This window comes from Neomonachus schauinslandi, chromosome 9 (assembly GCF_002201575.2).
Source record: "Neomonachus schauinslandi chromosome 9, ASM220157v2, whole genome shotgun sequence".
Lineage (NCBI taxonomy): Eukaryota > Metazoa > Chordata > Mammalia > Carnivora > Phocidae > Neomonachus > Neomonachus schauinslandi.
This window is the reverse complement of record NC_058411.1, coordinates 82,186,065-82,203,975: the sequence shown is the minus strand read 5'-3', so window position 1 is coordinate 82,203,975 and position 17,911 is coordinate 82,186,065. Positions and strand designations below refer to the sequence as shown.

The 17,911-nt window shown below is 39.6% G+C and overlaps 1 protein-coding gene across 1 annotated transcript in view; it reads right to left on the bottom strand.

Moving 5' to 3' along the window:
- CHP1 (calcineurin like EF-hand protein 1) overlaps positions 1-17,911 on the bottom strand; it is a 44,880-nt gene that overhangs the window by 18,982 nt on the left and 7,987 nt on the right. Inside the window, exons 2-4 of the mRNA XM_021695312.1 lie at positions 16,840-16,912; positions 6,535-6,615; positions 2,770-2,897 (exon numbers count right to left, since the gene is read on the bottom strand). Coding sequence (XP_021550987.1) covers positions 2,770-2,897; positions 6,535-6,615; positions 16,840-16,912 — 282 coding nt within the window. The remainder of the gene's footprint in view (positions 1-2,769; positions 2,898-6,534; positions 6,616-16,839; positions 16,913-17,911) is intronic.

Genomic DNA, 17,911 nt, shown 5'->3' with positions numbered 1-17,911 from the left:
AATTAAAAAAAATGAAATCTTGCCGTCTACAACGATGTGGATGGAACTAGAGGGTGTCAAGCTAAGTGAAATAAGTCAATCAGAGAAAGGCAATTATCATATGATCTCACTCATATGCAGAATTTAAGAAACAAAACAGAGGATCATAGGGGAAGAGAGGAAAAAAAAATAAAACAAGATGAAATCAGAGAGGGAGATAAACCTTAAGAGATTTTTTTTTTTTAAAGATTTTATTTATTTATTTGAGAGAGAGAATGAGATAGAGAGAGCATGAGAGTGGGGAGGGTCAGGGGGAGAAGCAGACTCCCTGCTGAGCAGGGAGCCCGATGTGGGACTCGATCCCAGGACTCCAGGATCATGACCTGAGCCGAAGGCAGTCGCTTAACCAACTGAGCCACCCAGGCGCCCACCTTAAGAGATTCTTAATCATAGGAAACAAACTGAGGGTTCCTGGAGGGGAGGATGGGGTAACTGGACATTAAGGAGGGCACTTAATGTGATGTAATGAGCACTGGGTATTATAAGACTGATGAATCACTGGGGCACCTGGGTGGCTCAGTTGGTTAAGCGACTGCCTTCGGCTCAGGTCATGATCCTGGAGTCCCAGGATCGAGTCCTGCATCGGGCTCCCTGCTCGGCGGGGGGTCTGCTTCTCCCTCTGACCCTCCCCCATCTCATGCTCTCTCTATCTCATTCTCTCTCTCTCAAATAAATAAATAAAATCCTTAAAAAAAAAAAAAGACTGATGAATCACTGACCTCTACCTCTGAAACCAATAATACATTATATGTTAATTAATTGAATTTAAATAAATATTTTAAGGTAAAATAAAATATTAAACCATGTATCCTCTTCTGTGATTCTATGCTATACCTGGCTTTTTCAATTATTATTTAAACCCTGGTCTGACAACATTGAGTAAGAAAATTTCTATTATGCTAATGTCAGAATCAGGCAAACTTGTACTAAACATATGCTGAAACTCTTAACATGTGGAGAAACAGGCTTGGTCTCAAGTCGTATTTAGTCTTGAAAGAAGAAATTAGAATTCACTAACAAACATAAAGTATTCAATACATTTGAGAACAATTCATTGGAGTTCTATTTTCTTCTACATTGTTTTGTTTGTACTTAAGTTTTCTGCTCTTCATTAAGGTACATGATATCGTGTTAAAGAAGAGCAGTATTTTACTATTTTGGTTCAAAAATCTTCCCTGTCCTATATAACAAAACTTATTTCAGTGCTTCGGAAACTCTTTACCCGAAATATCAAGAAAGTAAAATCATAGTCCCATAGATAGGGAGATCTGACGATGTGGCCCAAAGGCTACAAGTTAAAAGTTTAAGTCTCACATACCCATCTTTCTTCTTCTTCTACTATTTTTTATTTTTTAAAAGATTTTATTTATTTGACAGAGAGAGACAGCGAGAGCAGGAACACAAGCAGGGGGAGTGGGAGAAGGAGAAGCAGGCTTCCTGCTGAGCAGGGAGCCCGATGTGGGGCTCGATTCCAGGACCCTGGGATCATGACCTGAGCCGAAGGCAGACACTTAACGACTGAGCCACCCAGGCGCCCTTTCTTCTTTTTTTTTTGTTTTTAATCTCTCTGCCTAACATGGGGCTGGAACTCACAATTCTGAGACCAAGAGTCACATGCTCTACTGACTGAGCCAGCCAGGTGGCTTGCATCTTTCAAATGTGTGTAAATCTAGCATTATTTTCTATGAGTTATCTATATTTGTTTCACTATTTAAAAGCCTTTTATTTTTCTTTAAATCATCCAATAAAAACTTGATGGGCCCCATTTATTCTGTGGCTTCGAAGACCTCTCTGTATACCACTGTGCACTCTTGCAACAGAAGCCTGGGCTCAATCAATGCAATACAATTTCCACTTCCATTTCAACTTGTGTTGGAATGAAAAGAGAAATTCAATTTCAATTTCTGGAGAAGCGTTGTAAGGGATTGGGCAATCCCATACATGAATCAACAAGGGCAGAGGGAAATCTAACAAACAGCCAAGGAAAGGAGGCAAGAGGCATGGGGACAAAAGTTAAATCTTGCACTAAGCCAGCTGTCTAAGCCTACTTGAGTCACATCCAGTATCCATCAAATTCTAAGATCAGCTGAGACTGCCATTCTTCCTTAAACATGGGGCTAGGTCTTATTCACTGTTGTTGCTCTAGCATTCACCGCACTGCCTGGTGCACGGTAAGCATTCTATGAATTTTAAGGATAATATTAGCAGCTAAGTTCTTTTTTTTTTTTTTTTTTTTTTTAAAGATTTTATTTATTTTTCAACAGAGAGAGAGAGACAGCGAGAGAGGGAACACAAGCAGGGGGAGTGGGAGGGGGAGAAGCAGGCTTCCCGCTGAGCAGGGAGCCCGATGTGGGACTCGATCCCAGGACCCTGGGATCATGACCTGAGCCGAAGGCAGACGCTTAACGACTGAGCCACCCAGGCGCCCAGCAGCTAAGTTCTTATTGCCGGGTAGTTCACATACTTTAACTCATTTAATCATCACAACATCCTTATGCGAAACCCCTTAACATCCCATTTTACACAAGAGGAAACCAAGGCCCAAAGATTTTAAATAATTTGCCCAAAGTCACATGGCTAAAAAGCAGCAGAGCTGGGATCCGAACCCAGTCCGTATAATTAATCACTATGCTCTTGTAAATACTTGCTCAATGAATGAATGAGTAAATAAATGATTTGTAAATGCAAATAAAAGGAAATATTTTAAGCCAGAAAACTTTATCTCCTTACAGTGCAGTTTGTTGCTTCGGCTATTGAGTGGTTCTGGTCCATTCACATCTTTGCTCTTTTCGTTATCCTCAATAGGTCGAAAATGAGCCAAAGTTCTCATGAATCCACGGAAGTTTACCTGGTCCTCTCTGATTGGGAAACAGAATAAACAGAACACCATCTCAATCAGGGTGATTCTTTCTTATGAATCCAATATATTGGCAACAGTTTTAGCTAGAGTGGCCTGAAAGTCCATTTAATGAGGTCTTTCCCCATATGCACGATTCTTTAGGACTCATAAAATACCTTCATTAAGCATCACCCCCACCTTGTGAGGTAGGTATTATTTTTCCCACATTATAAATGATTAATCAGACTTAGAGAGGTAACAGAACTCAGCAGAGTTACCTACTCAAGTTCCTTGTAGCTCTTTTCCCAAAAGGGATTTCAAGTAGCACTAGGGCTACACTATCAGGCAAGCCAGCACTTGAAATCACTGCTTCAAACTCTATAGCAAGCAGTAAAAATTAGCTGTCAACCCAATGACTTCCCAGCCCACCTCTCATGTTTCGCCTGCACTCACATACACCTAGTGATATTTTAAGGTTGAATTATACTATGGAAATGCAGCTTTTAAAATAAATATTTTGCTACAAAAGCAATAAATACATTTTTGGAAATTTGGGGGGGAAAGTAGAAAGAAAATACCACTCCTAGCTCTAGCAATTACTATTACTGTTAATATCTTTTCTTTTATTCATTTTTCTATGCTTTTTGGATAATTGTGAACATACTGCATACACAATTTCCTATCCTGCTTTTTTAAACTTTTAAGCATGTCTTCAATCAATATAAACACTTCGAAACATTGTAAATGTCTGCAAAATAATTGTGTTACTTATTATGATTTTATTATCCCCTCACAATTGGATAGATTTCTCATGATCATAATGTTGGGAAGACTCTTGTATAAACCTTTTCTGGTATTTAAGACTAGAAAAAATCTTTCTATTGTGCCACAGGCAAATCAGTAACCCTGTGAGAAATATTTCTAAAACTTGAATGAACAACATACTTCAAAAAAGAATAACCAGTGTGACATAGTTATTTATCTATGGCAATCACGGAAAGAACAAGTTGCGTGGTTCCTGTGACTACCTAAAAGTAAATTCCAGTCTTTTATTGCACCACTGAATTGTTGTGCTATGTCACGTCTCTTAATGCCAGGCAGACACACACATCAGACTTTCTAAGGGTGGATTTCAAAAGCTAGCTCATGAGCCCACTGTACTCAAAAGAATGACTGTTAGTTTTTCAAGTTAGCTAGGTTGCTAACGGAGTAGTAGATCTGAGGAATCAAGTAATGTGGAATAAGATTTGAGTCATATGCCAGAACAACAGATTAATGAGTACAAATATTATTGCCATTGGTCTGAGTAAAAGGAAACTAAATTATCAATGCTCCACTTTCAAATCTCATTAAAAAAAAATTCCACTTGCATAAGACTAGATAGAGAAGAAACAAAAAACCCAGAAACTGAATATCTGTATCTTATTAGAGTAAGAAGCAGAAGTGCAGCTTGCCGAGAGCTTAGTAGTGTAGCCCAGTGCAGGCCTCAGCTTCCTCATGTACACCTGCCTAGTGTCCTCAGCAGAACATTGCATAGGACGGCAGGCGACACTGCAGTCAAAACCGCTTCCCACAAACTGCTTTTTCTAATAACCAATGGTTACTACGGAATTCTGAAAAAAATGTTGGCAAAATGACTCTACTGGGTTTACTTTTCATTGCAAAGGTTTGGATACAAAGCATAGATGTGTAAGTTATCTCCGAACAGGGTCAATGCTCTGCATGGGCTAAGGAGGAAGTAGGAAAAAAACGCAAGATTTCAGCACAAAAACCACACCTGAAACAAACAGGGCAGTTCACGGAGAGAAAAAGGAGAAAATGAAGATGGGGGGCAGGAGATTCCTCATGGTCAACACGAATCTGAAGAGAGCAGGTCTGTTTGATTCAATTCCTATCTTCACACAAACTAGCTGCTAGTCTTCCCCCTGTCACTCAGCTTTACTGAATGCCCAAATTCTCAACTTGCAAATTCTTTTGCTCTCAGTTTAGAGTTCTAAAATTTCCTCTCCATTTTATCTGATAATATCTTCACTGACATTTAGTCTCATTATTAAGAAATTGGCAACCACTGAACTTTTTAAAGTCCTTTGGGTCATACAGATAAGTCACAAGGAACCAGGAAGAAACTGTTGAAGAGATTACTTAAAATAATATAACATAATAAAGCTTTATTCAGAAAAAGGTACCTAATCAAATTGATAAATATTTACTCAGTACTCTGAAGTCAGTGTATTAGGTAATGAAGCATATTAAAAGCCTAGTTCTACATTAGACAAACCCAAGTCTATTGACAAACTGTGTGTGTGGTGGAGGGGACTGTATCCTTAGCCAATGTTGTAAAAGAAAAATAAAGGCTGTGGAAATGTTCCACATTAAAGGAGGCCAAAGAAACATGACAACTGACCCAGCCTGGATCCTGTACTGGACAGGGGGAAAGTGCTATAAAGGAGATTAAAACAGGAATATGATTGATATATTAGAATAAAATAGACAATGGGAGAAACAGGTGAAGGTGGTCAAAGGGTACAAACTTCCAGTTATAAGATGAGTAAGTTCTGGGGATGTCATGTACAGCACGACAGACTATAGGTAACAATACTGTGTTGTATATTTCAAAGTTGCTAAGAGAATGGATTATAAAATTTCTCATCATACAAAAACAGTAACTATGTAAGGTGATAAATGCATTAACCTTACTGTGATAATCACAATATGTACATACATAAAACCACTGTGCTGTATACCTTAAACTTACACAATATGACAATTATTTCTCAATAAAGCAGGAAAAAATAAAATACATAATATTTTACATTAGTATTACAGCAGCTGATAGGTGTTGTAGGTGTAAATTACACAAAAGATTTCAAAGACTTAATATTAAAAGGAATGTAATATATTAGTAATTTAAATATATTGATTATATATTAAATGATAATATTTTAAATACATTAGATAAATAAAATATATATATTGACAGGGTTAACTTGTTTTTTACTTTTTTTATGTGGGTACTAGAAAATTTATAATCTTGTATATGATTTGATTAAATTTCATTGGCTGGAACACAAGGAGACAGAGAGCACATGCCAATGAGGCAAAAGGTTAACGATGTAACAATAGATGTGTCCAGGTGAAAGAAATACAGGAGTTCTTTGTATTATTTTCAATTTTAGCAACTTTTATATAAACTTGAAATTATTTCCAAATAAAAGTTTAAAAAAATTTTAGTTTTACATTAAAGCTAAACAGAGATTAAAGACAGAATTTTGAAAATAGGCTCATACACCTATTTGAAGAGATATTCTAGATACGACCAAGTTAAGGATGCCCAATATAATCAGGAGGATCGTGGTTTAAAATGACCCAACCGGGGCGCCTGGGTGGCTCAGTTGGTTAAGCGACTGCCTTCGGCTCAGGTCATGATCCTGGAGTCCCGGGATCGAGTCCCGCATTGGGCTCCCTGCTCGGCAGGGAGTCTGCTTCTCCCTCTCCCACTCCCCCTTTGTGTTCCCTCTCTCGCTGTGTCTTTCTCTGTCAAATAAATAAATAAAATCTTAAAAAAAAAAAAAATAAAATAAAATAAAATAAAATGACCCAACCAATAACATTCCAGATTTGCCTCAGAAAGGAAGCCAACAACTGCAGGGACTCACCCCTCTGGAAAGAAGGCATTGATAATCCGGTCCCCCAATGGGTTGATGGCAAGTTCTGGAATTCGCTGGAAATCTTCTCGGCTGCCAAGAGAATCACCTTGAGTTAGAGACTACTGGCCCTTAGCAGAAACTCATTCAGTCATGCAAGAGTACAACCTAGCAAGAATATTACCTCGTGGAATTTACTTCTGTGGCAAATTATACCAAATAACTGCAAAGAATAGCACTTTAGCAGCTGCCAAGTGTTTCCTGCACCAACTCAGGAGTGGAAGAAGCCAGATTTGACTATGCCACATTCCAGTGAATTCAGCACACAAGTTACGTCAATAAAACAACTAACAAGCAAATACTGAGCTGTCCCTGTAAATCATTCTTTGAACATTACCATTTTGTACTTAGTTATTAAGTTTGGAGAGTGAACAGCAATGCAAACTATCAATACCACAGAGCCTGTATATAGTAGCAAAAATCCTGTACCCTTGGTAAGATCTACAACACCTATGAAATGCAAGGAATTCTTAAGGCAATGTCCAAGGAAAGAATAAAAGTGTGACAACTAATTGATTTCCATCCTTCCTTGCTCTGATTCTGGCCTTTTCTCCATTTGCCTTCCATAGACTCAGACCACAGAAGTATTTAAGCCTTGAACGTGGCAAGAGCAGTCATCCTCTCACAACTTGGAAGTTATGCTGAAATGAATATTATTAGCCACCATTCATTGTACACACATCATGTGCCGCTCTGGGTATACACATTATCTCATTTCTTCAGGCCAACATTTTATCTGTACCCTTTTCAAGTTGAGGAAACTGAGAGTCAGTGAGATAAAGTAACTTGCCCAGTGCTATGAGCTAGTAAGTGGCACAACTTGGATTTAAATCTAAATTTAAATTTAAGTCACAGCACATGTTCTTTTTTCTAAAAAAAAAAAACAAAAAAACCCCACATTTCTGGGGCGCTTGACTGGCCCAGTCAGTGGAGAGCGTGACTCTTGAGTTTGAGGCCCATGTTGGGTGTAGAGATTACTTAAAAAGAAAATCTTAATAAATAAAATAAAATGGAATGAAATAGAATAGAATAGAATGATTAAAAAACACAGGGCGCCTGGGTGGCTCAGTCGGTTAAGCGTCTGCCTTCGGCTCGGGTCATGATCCCAGGGTCCTGGAATTGAGTCCCACATCAGGCTCCCTGCTCCACAGGGAGCCTGCTTCTCCCTCTGCCTCTGCCTTTCTCTTTCTCTCTCTCTCTGTCTTTCATGAATAAATAAATAAAATCATAAAAAAAAAATCCACACACTTCTTGGGGTGCCTGGGTGGCCAAGTTGGTTAAGCATCGAACTTCAGGTCAGGCTATGATCCCAGGGTTGAGGGATCCAGCTGCACCAGGCTCTGCACTCAGCAGGGAGTCTCCTCCAGGTTCGATCCCTCTCCCTCGCCAACCTCCCTTGCTCTCTCTCTTTCACTCTCTCAAATAAATAAATAGATAAAATCTTTTTAAAAAATTATTCATTTATTTTAGAAAGAGAGCGAGAACATGAGCAGGGGGAGGGGCCGAGGAAGAAGCAGACTCCCCACTAAGCAGGGAGCTCAACTATGGGCTCAATCCCAGGACCCTGGGATCACACCCTGAGCTGAAGGCAGACGCTCAGCCAACTGAGCCACCCAGGTGCCCCAATAAATAAATAAATAAACACACACACACACACACACACACACACACACACACTTCTTTCCCATATTAAACATTCTGAAAGAAAGGTGCTCTCCCAAAAAATATTCAAAAAGTGTTTTCTAAAAACTTCTTAGTTTATATTGTGCCAAGAATATAAAGCTGTCTATAACATATCTGTGCTGTACTCCTCAAAAATATGAATGTCATGAAGGACAGAGGAAGGCAGAGGATTGTTCCAGATCATAGGAGACTAAAAGACATACAACTGAACTCAATAATGATCTAGGCTAGGAATTACATTGCTACAAAGGACATTACTGAGCCAATAGGTAAAAATGGAACACAGGCCATACAGAATATGGAATTATATAATAGTACTATAACAAAACGAAATTTCTTGACTTTGACACAAGAATGTCACACTAAGGTATGTGGCAAAATATTAACAATTGATAAATCTGGGTATCAGGTTTGTGGAAATTCTTTGTATTATTCTTGGAACTTTTCTGTAAGTTTGAAATTATTTCCAGGTAAGAAGTAAAAAAAAGAAGAAAAATAAAACTCAAATGAACCTGATTCTTGCCTTCAAGACGTTTACTAACAGAAGAGATAAAACTTACTCCTCTGCCCCCTTTTACCAAGTGCTAATGAAATATCCTTATTTTAATTAATTTATTTTTTTAATCTTTTTTTTTTTAGATTTATTTACTTATTCGTCAGAGAGAGAGCACAAGCAGGGGGGAGCGGCAGGCAGAGAGAGAAGCAGGCTCCCCGCTACACAAGGAGCCTGATGCGGGACTCGATCCCAGGACACTGGGATCATGACCTGAGCCAAGGGCAGATGCTTATCCGACTGCACCACCCAGGCATCCCAATATCCCTATTTTATCCAGAAGCCTTCAATACTCTGTTTCTCTGAGAACGGTTTAACATTTAGATGGTGCTGAATTAGTTCAAGAAGCTCATCTTCAATACATCTGGTGGTGACACAGGTCAAAACTGACCTGGGTGGGCGCCTGGGTGGCTCAGTCGTTAAGCATCTGCCTTCAGCTCAGGTCATGATCTCAGGGTCCTGGGATCGAGTCCCGCATCGGGCTCCCTGCTCTGCGGGAAGCCTGCTTCTCCCTCTCCCGCTCCTCTCTTGTGTTTCCTCTCTCGCTGTCTCTCTCTGTCAAATAAATAAAATCTTAAAAAAACTGACCTGGGACTAAATGTAAAGCTCTGGAACAATAACTCTGAATTCTAATCTTCCTTGATCACTTCGGGTAGTAATTTTTACATCAGTGAATGAACCAGAAGAAGCCATTGCTTAAGATGGTAAAAGATGGGCGCCTGGGTGGCTCAGTTGGTTGAGCGACTGCCTTCAGCTCAGGTCATGATCCTGGAGTCCCTGGATCGAGTCCCGCATCGGGCTCCCTGCTCGGCGGGGAGCCTGCTTCTCCCTCTGACCCTCCCCCCTCTCATGCTCTCTGTCTCTCATTGTCTCTCTCGCAAATAAATAAAATCTTAAAAAAAAAAAAAAAGGTAAAAGATAAAGGAAATTATGGAGGTCCTGATTATTTGATTCCACAAACATGTACTAAGCTCTTATTACATAACTCGTTCTGTAATACAAAGTCCGCATTATCACCCAAAGGGGTTCCTCTTCTTTGACAGAGGTTAAGAAACAGTAACTACTCCCTTTTAAATGAAGATTAAGGCTCATTTGAATTGCATAGCCACATACCTCAGCTTAATGTCTAACAAGCTGGAGTAATTTTAGCTGAGAAAAGGCACAGTTTAAATACCAGGTCTAATATCAAGTGGTGAGTACACAACCTAGCCTGAACTTCAGTCTCAAAAGGGATCTAGTCTTGGAATTCCAATGTCAGTAAGACCTAAACTTGTCCTTTGACACTTTTTTTCTTAACTCTACTCTTGGAATTTAGATTGTATATACAATGCAGTTCTATAAGACCAAGAGGAATACTGTTGATAGTATCAAAATTAAAATGAAAGAGTATAAAACAATAGTTTGTAAACTGCTAAACAATACAGTTTGTTATTATTAGTTGTTCTATAGTAGAATGGAGATCATCTGGGCAATTTTTCTAAAACATACCTTCTTAAATTTGTCCACTAACACGAACCTAATAGAGAAAAAATATAGACTCTAAGTAGTCTACACACAAGTAAGATTTGTTCAAAATTTGTGTGTACTCATAAAAAAAGCATGCCAATATTATATTTTACTTTATAGTATACCTAGGAAAATCTTCCTCAAAGATATTTTTTCCCCTCAAAGATATTTTAAGAAAAGATATTACACCTAGAAGTAGGCAAGTCTAAGAATAGAATCATATGTAACAGCATTCTTTGTGGCCAAGAAATTCCCAGTGAAGAGTGGTTTTCCAGACCTTCACAAGCACAGGGATGTTTGAGAGACCTATAGTAACCAGAAGTGTCAGCTGTCTACACTGATCTTCACTATGCAGGTTCCTTCTCGTACCTGGAAAATCAACCTCAGTTAACTGTTCATATTTCAGGCCCCAGGGTCGATGGTGAGATGACTTATGCATAATGAGGACATTAAAATCTGTTAAAAGGACATACTTGTGGGAACATATTCAATTAAGAAAAGTGTTCCAGGGCCTCCTGGGTGGCTTAGTCGGGTAAGCGTCTGCCTTCAGCTCAGGTCATGATCCCAGAGTCCTGGGATCAAGTCCCATATCCGGCTCCTTGCTCAACGGGGAGCCTGCTTCTCCCTCTGCCTGCCGCTCCCCTTGCTTGTGCTTTCTCTCTCTCTCTCTAAGAGAAGTGTTCCCTATTTAAGTGATATAATAGAAATAAATAACTTATTATTTAGATTTAACATGGAAATGATTTCCATTATTTGAAGCATTTAATTAATATTTTATTTATTTATTTTTTAAAGATTTTATTTATTTATTTGACAGAGAGAGACACAGCCAGAGAGGGAACACAAGCAGGGGGAGTGGGAGAGGGAGAAGCAGGCTTCCCGCAGAGCAGGGAGCCCGATGTGGGGCTCGATCCTAGGACCCTGGGATCATGACCTGAGCCGAGGCAGATGCTTAACGACTGAGCCACCCGGGCGCCCCAGCATTTAATTAATATTTTAGTTTATTTATATTTTTTAGTAATCTCTACACCCAACGTGGGGATCCTTTTTTCTCTACCTGCTCCCCTCCACAAAGGGTAATCATTATGCTGACTTCTAACATCATACATTAGATCAGTACAGAAGATATTTGTTTTTCTTTAAAGGTTTATATTTGAGAGAGAGAGAGAGAACGCGCTAGCAAACACTAGAGGGGTAGAGGGAGAAGGGGCGGAGGGAGAAGCAGACTCCCTTTCCCTATGTGAGGCTTGATCCCAAGCAACCTGGCATCACGACCTAAGCCAAGGCAGACACTTGACTGAGACACTCAGGTGCCCCTGTACAGAAGAAATTTAAACAAAAGAAATCATCTTTTTATTCAGATGCTGATGAGATTCTCATCTTGACCTGACCTGCAAAGGACCACTGCAAGACCCTTTATAAGACAGATGCTCAGGGTGCCTGGGTGGCTCAGTTGGTTAAGTGTCTGCCTTCGGCTGGGGTCACGATCTCAGGGTCCTGGGCTCGAGTACCGCATGGAGCACCCTGCTCAGTGGGGAGTCTGCTGCTGCTTCTCCCTCTGTGTGCTCTCTTTCTCTCAAATAAATAAATAAAGTCTTAAAAAAAAAAAAAGACAGATGCTCATTTCAGGAAGATCAATTTCAACAGCAGTGGTAGAAACATTTTACCCAAAATAATAGCATCTGAAGAAAATAAGATTTGTGAGGTTACAATATATTTTTATATTCTATGAAATACAAATCTGAAAGATGGTCCATGTAAAAAGAAAGTCTATAGGAAAACTGCAAATCATTTGACAAATACTGTTTACAATATTCCCTTCTTGAAGAGGCCCAATTCACTTGAGCATATTAAAGATGCCAGGAAATCCCATAAAAAAGAATCCTGTTAAACCATGCTCACGAAGTTTTGCATAAAGTTTAGTCGATAATTTTTTTTCTTCTTTGTATACAACACCTATTGGTAGACCAAAAAACTAGTGTCCTATTAAACATAGTTTGGGGCAAATCTCTGAAAGCACCTTGGAGAAGCTCCACTTCTAACCTAAGCCTTCCATAGTTTCTGCTTTATGTTCCCACTGGGACTGACACTACAAAGCAATACAAATGCTATGGATGGTACAGGCCTCTCGCTCTGCAGATCTGGCTTCAGGCCCAGGCATGGAGCATCATGGAAGAGGAAAGTGAAGAAAATGTAAAAAGGAAATTATTTCTGCTAAAAGCCTTCTTAAGAAAGTGGGGCCTGTTGCAGGTAACAAAAGATTGGTCACTTGCGTTTGGCTAAGCACCCTGATGGGTTCTAGAAAGATCAAGACAGGACTTGAGCTGGGTTTGGCAGTAAAGGCTAGAAAGAGCCATTATCATACTGTAGTATAGAAGATTTTAAGAGTCCATCAGGTATTCTCTAAAGCTGGAGGGAGTAGAAGAGAAGATGCGGCTGAGGAAGAGGGTAAGACAATCTAACAGATGGCCAGAGGCAGACATGGCTGTCGTCAGGAAGCACAGCCAGAGTGAAATCCCTGATAGTGGGTGGTCCAACAAAATGATTTACATCTAATATGCTCATTGTTTACTATGTAGTACAACGGGGTAATTTCTTCTTGTACTCAAGGTGGCCTGGGGCTTCTCCCATATTTGAATCCACACCACATGGAGATCAAAGCACAAATTTAGAACCTAGTGCTTTGTAAAGCTGAGTACAAAAAAATCAGTTATATCCAGGTAGTTATGAAATAAAAAATTATCTTTATCAGTTTCTCCCACCTCTTCTCCAAGAATATGTAGAAACAAGCACTGAGAACAGTGCCTCACACATCAGATAGTCAATTAGCTAGATTTTATTTTTTATTTTTTAAAGATTTTATTTTATTTATTTGACAGAGAGAGACACAGCGAGAGAGGGAACACAAGCAGGGGGGAGTGAGAGAGGGAGAAGCAGGCTTCCCGCTGAGCAGGGAGCCCGATGTGGGGCTCGATCCCAGGACCCCGGGATCATGACCTGAGCCGAAAGCAGACGCTTAACAACTGAGCCACCCAGGCGCCCCCTTAGCTAGATTTTAATGAACAGGTAAATACTAGCTGACACCTGCAAAGTTTTCATCCTTTCTAAGAGACAGCTCCTTTTATAAGAGTCTTTCCATTGTTTTTCAGCACATAATGAAAGTGGTTAAAACACACACACACACACACACACACACACACTTACATACCACTCAATTTCCACAAAGAAAAGGACTCAAAATGAATGTGAATTCTATATCTTTACTCAATGGTTAAATCTGAATTTATGAGGAAGATGTAACCCCAAACTCAAGTAAATTATTCAAGTATTAGGGCTGAAAGAAAAAAAAAAAAGATTTCTGGGGCACCTGGCTCGATCAGTCCATAGAGTAAGCGACTCTTGACCTCGAGGTTGTGAGTTCGAGCCCCACATTGGGTACAGAGATTACTTAAAAACAAAACAAAAAAAAGATTTCTAGTCTGATTTATTTTTTCTTTTCTTTTTTTAAAGATTTTATTTATTTATTTGAGAGAGAGAGAGCGCAAGTAGAGGGAGAAGCAGAGGGGGAGGGACAAGCAGATGCCACACTGAGCCCAGAGCCAGACGCAGGGCTTGATCTCATGACCCAGAGATGATGACCTGAGCCGAAATTAAGAGTCGGACGCTCAACCAAATAAGCCACCCGGGCACCCCTGTTTTAATTTTTCAAGTGCAAATCTACATTGTCTCTTCGACAAATGGTACAGGGACAGGTAGATATCCACATGCAAAAAAAATGAAGTTTGACTTTAACCTCACACTATATATGTATATACATATATATACATATATTTATATTACATATATACATATACAAAATAACTCAAAATGAATCAAAGACCTAAATAGAAGAGCTAAAACTATACAACTCGTGGAAGAAAATATAGGGGTAAAATCTTCATGACCTTGGATTTAGCAATGGTTTCTTAGCTATGATACCAAAAGCACATGGACCAAAAAATAAATTAGATAAATTAGACTTCATCAAAATTTAAAACTTTTGTGCTTCAAAGAATACTACAAAGAGAGTACAAAAACAATCCACAGAATAGGAGAAAATATTTGCAAATCATGTATTTCATAAGGATCTAGTTTCTAGAATATAGGAAGAACTCTTGCAATTCAACAACAAAAAGACAAACCAGTTAAAAAATAGGCAAAGGAGGGCGCCTGGGTGGCTCAGTCGTTAAGCGTCTGCCTTCGGCTCAGGTCATGGTCCCAGGGTCCTGGGATCGAGTCCCACATTGGGCTCCCTGCTCGGCGGGAAGCCTGCTTCTCCCTCTCCCAATCCCCCTGCTTGTGTTCCTGCTCTCACTGTGTCTCTCTGTCAAATAAATAAATAAAAATCTTTAAAAAAAAATAGGCAAAGGATTCGAATAGGAATTTCTCTAAAGATATACAAATGGTCAACCATGAAAAGATGCTCACTATCAACAGCCAGCAGGGAACTGCAAAGCAAAACCACAATGATACACCATTCACACCTACCAGGATAGCTAGCATCAAAAGACAGTAAGTGTTGGTGAGGATGTAGAGAAGTTTGAACCCTCAATACACTGAAGGTGGGAATGTAAAACAGTGCAGCCTCTGTGGAAAACAATTTGGTGTTCTTCAATAAATTAAGCATAAAATTACCATATGACCCACAATACTACTCCTAAGTGTAAGTCCAGTGAGAATTAAAACGTATGTCCACACAAAAATGTTCATAGAAATACTACTCATAATAGCCAAAAGGTGTAAAAAACCCAAATGCCCATCAACTTATCAGCAGATAAACAAAATATGGTATATGCATACAATGAAATATTATTCAGCCATAAAAAGGAATGAAGTATTGATACATGCTATATTGTTGAAGAACCTTGAAAACACCATGTTAAATGAAAGACGCCAGTCACAGAAGGCCACCTACTGTATGACTGCATTTATATGAAATGTCCAGAGAGAGAAAGAAGTAGATTAGTGGTTGCCCCTGCCCCTGAAATAGGAAGTGACTGCTTACTGGGTACAAGGTTTCCATCCGGGTGATGAAAATGTTCTCTAGGGGCGCCTGGGTGGCTCAGTTGGTTAAGCGACTGCCTTTGGCTCAGGTCATGATCCTGGAGTCCCAGGATCGAGTCCCGCATCGGGCTCCCTGCTCGGCAGGGAGTCTGCTTCTCCCTCAGACCCTCACCCCTCATGCTCTCTCTCTCTATCTCATTCTCTTTCTCAAATAAATAAATAAAATCTTTAAAAAAAAAAAAAAAAGAAAATGTTCTCTAACTAGATAGTAGTAATGGTTATACAACATTGTGAATGCACTTAATGCCAATGAATTGTATACTTTAAAATGGTAAATTTTATATTATGTATATTTGCCTCAATATAAAAAAGAAGAAAAAGCACCCAGTGTGGACTTTGCACATGGTAGGTATTCCATAGTTGTTGACATTAATGACTATACAGCATGGTTTGAGTCCATCCCAGCTTCCAGTGATAGCAGATTTTGCCCTGTACAAACATGGCCCTATGGATTTATCAGCATTCTCTAGTTATTCTGTCTGAGGATTATGTACAAAGGCATAGCAACTATATTCCTTCCCCCTTTACACCACATCCCACAACTGTGCTAAGTCTTCTAAATAATTCCCAAACTACTTCTTGCTTTCCTGCCAGCCACTAGAAAAGCTAACAGCTTCATTCTATATTAGTTAGTTAAAGCTGAGCTTGCTACTGAGAGTTAGGGTGGGAGGTGATGGTAAGGAGAGATTTCATTGGACTATGATAAGACAATTACAAATATGAAGTGGTACAATATCACATTACTCTGAAGTCATATAATTAACTCTAGACAAGAGTTTCTCAACTTTGGCATGTTTGATATTTAGGGAAGAATAATTCTTTGTTGTGGGGGGGCTGTCCTGTCTATTATAGGACATGTAGCCGCATTCCTGGCCTCTACACACCAGACATCAACGCACGCCCCAGTCATGACAATCAAAAACGTCTCCAGATATTTTATTGTCTAGGAGCAGAAGAGCCCTCAATTGAGAAGTAGACTAAAACATTGAACATCTTATCTAACATTAATACATACAAAGTGGTGTACCTTAGGATTATGGGCTGGATTGGAAAATGAGAGGAGAGGGCAAAACAATCTAGACCACCCTGGATTGCCATGGGTCGACTTCCTGAAAGCTAACGTGTTTGGGAAAGGGCCATGGGAAAACTCAAGTAGAGAGAGCTGAGATTTTCAAAAGGACCAGAACAATGGCCACCCAAACTTAGCGGAGTTAAGAGTAAAGGCAGAAAGTACCTAGTGATAAATGTAATGCCATTCTTCCGCTTATTTAACTTCCTTGTGAATCCATGATGTTCAAAGACAGTGAAGAACTGGTCCCTGCTCTCTGCACTCTAGATGCCTATCACCTCTGCCCTGGGGATAAAGGCACCTGTTCAGATATTGCCCGAAAATAAAGATGGGAACTGCCTACCTGAGAGTCCCGTTCTCTCCTTTGTCCAGGCTGGTGAACCGGCTGTAGAGGCGGGTGATCTGACTGTGGGAAACTAAAGAACACAAAATTAGTCCCACCTGGCGAAGTCACCCTCCACTCAAACGGCCCTTCAGAAGTCAACTGCCTTTCTGGTCCCCAGCCCACCATACACTTCAAAGAGAGTAAAATGGGGAGATGTCTCAACTCTAACTCATTTCTAGAGTGTCAAAACAGAAATTTTAAAAGCTAAAGAAAGAAAGGAGTTAGAAAAGAAATAAACTGAGAGCAATCAAAATTGACTCTCAGGAATGAAGTCTAGGCTTCATTAGGACTATGTATTAAAATGTCAAGTGGTTAAGATTTACCAAAACAAAGCCAAATTTAGTTTAAAAGGAAATTGTAAAACTAACCTTTTTTACTTTTCTCACCTTTTCACCTTAGAGGCTATTAAATGTATGCTTTGATTAAAAACACATACCTATTAATTAGTTTGATGTTTCAGGTTGGCAATGCCAGGCTGGTTAACTTGTACAGATTAGGGCAGATTCTATTTTTATCTTATCTTTTTAAAGATTTTATTTTTAAGTAATCTCTATACTCATCGTGGGGCTTGAACTCACAACCCTGAGATCAAGAGTCACAAGCTCCACCAACTGAGCCAGCCAGGTGCCCTGGGACGATTCTATTTTTAAAATCTGGCTTGCTCCTGCACCAAGCTTTCGTGGCTTTCTTTTCCCTCAGGACTGACATTTAGGTAAAAGATCACAGGGTCAGGTCAGCCTCTTTTCTGTGATTGCATGAGCTCCACTGAACTCCCAGTAAAGGAATGGGCTCCCAGAAAGCAAATTAGGCAATCTGTAAAAAGATCAGGTTGTCACGAGATGATATCTACAAGGAAGCTATTTTCCTCCTCATTTTTTAACTCAAGCACAAGCTGGCAATTAAAATGAGGTAATAACAGCAGGTACACAGTAAGAATTTGAAAATGCATAAAGGAATTTCTGGGAAATAGTTTAGTTTCCCGGCTGTTGGGAAGTAGGAAGGGAGAAAAAGGAGAGTTATCAAAGGGTAA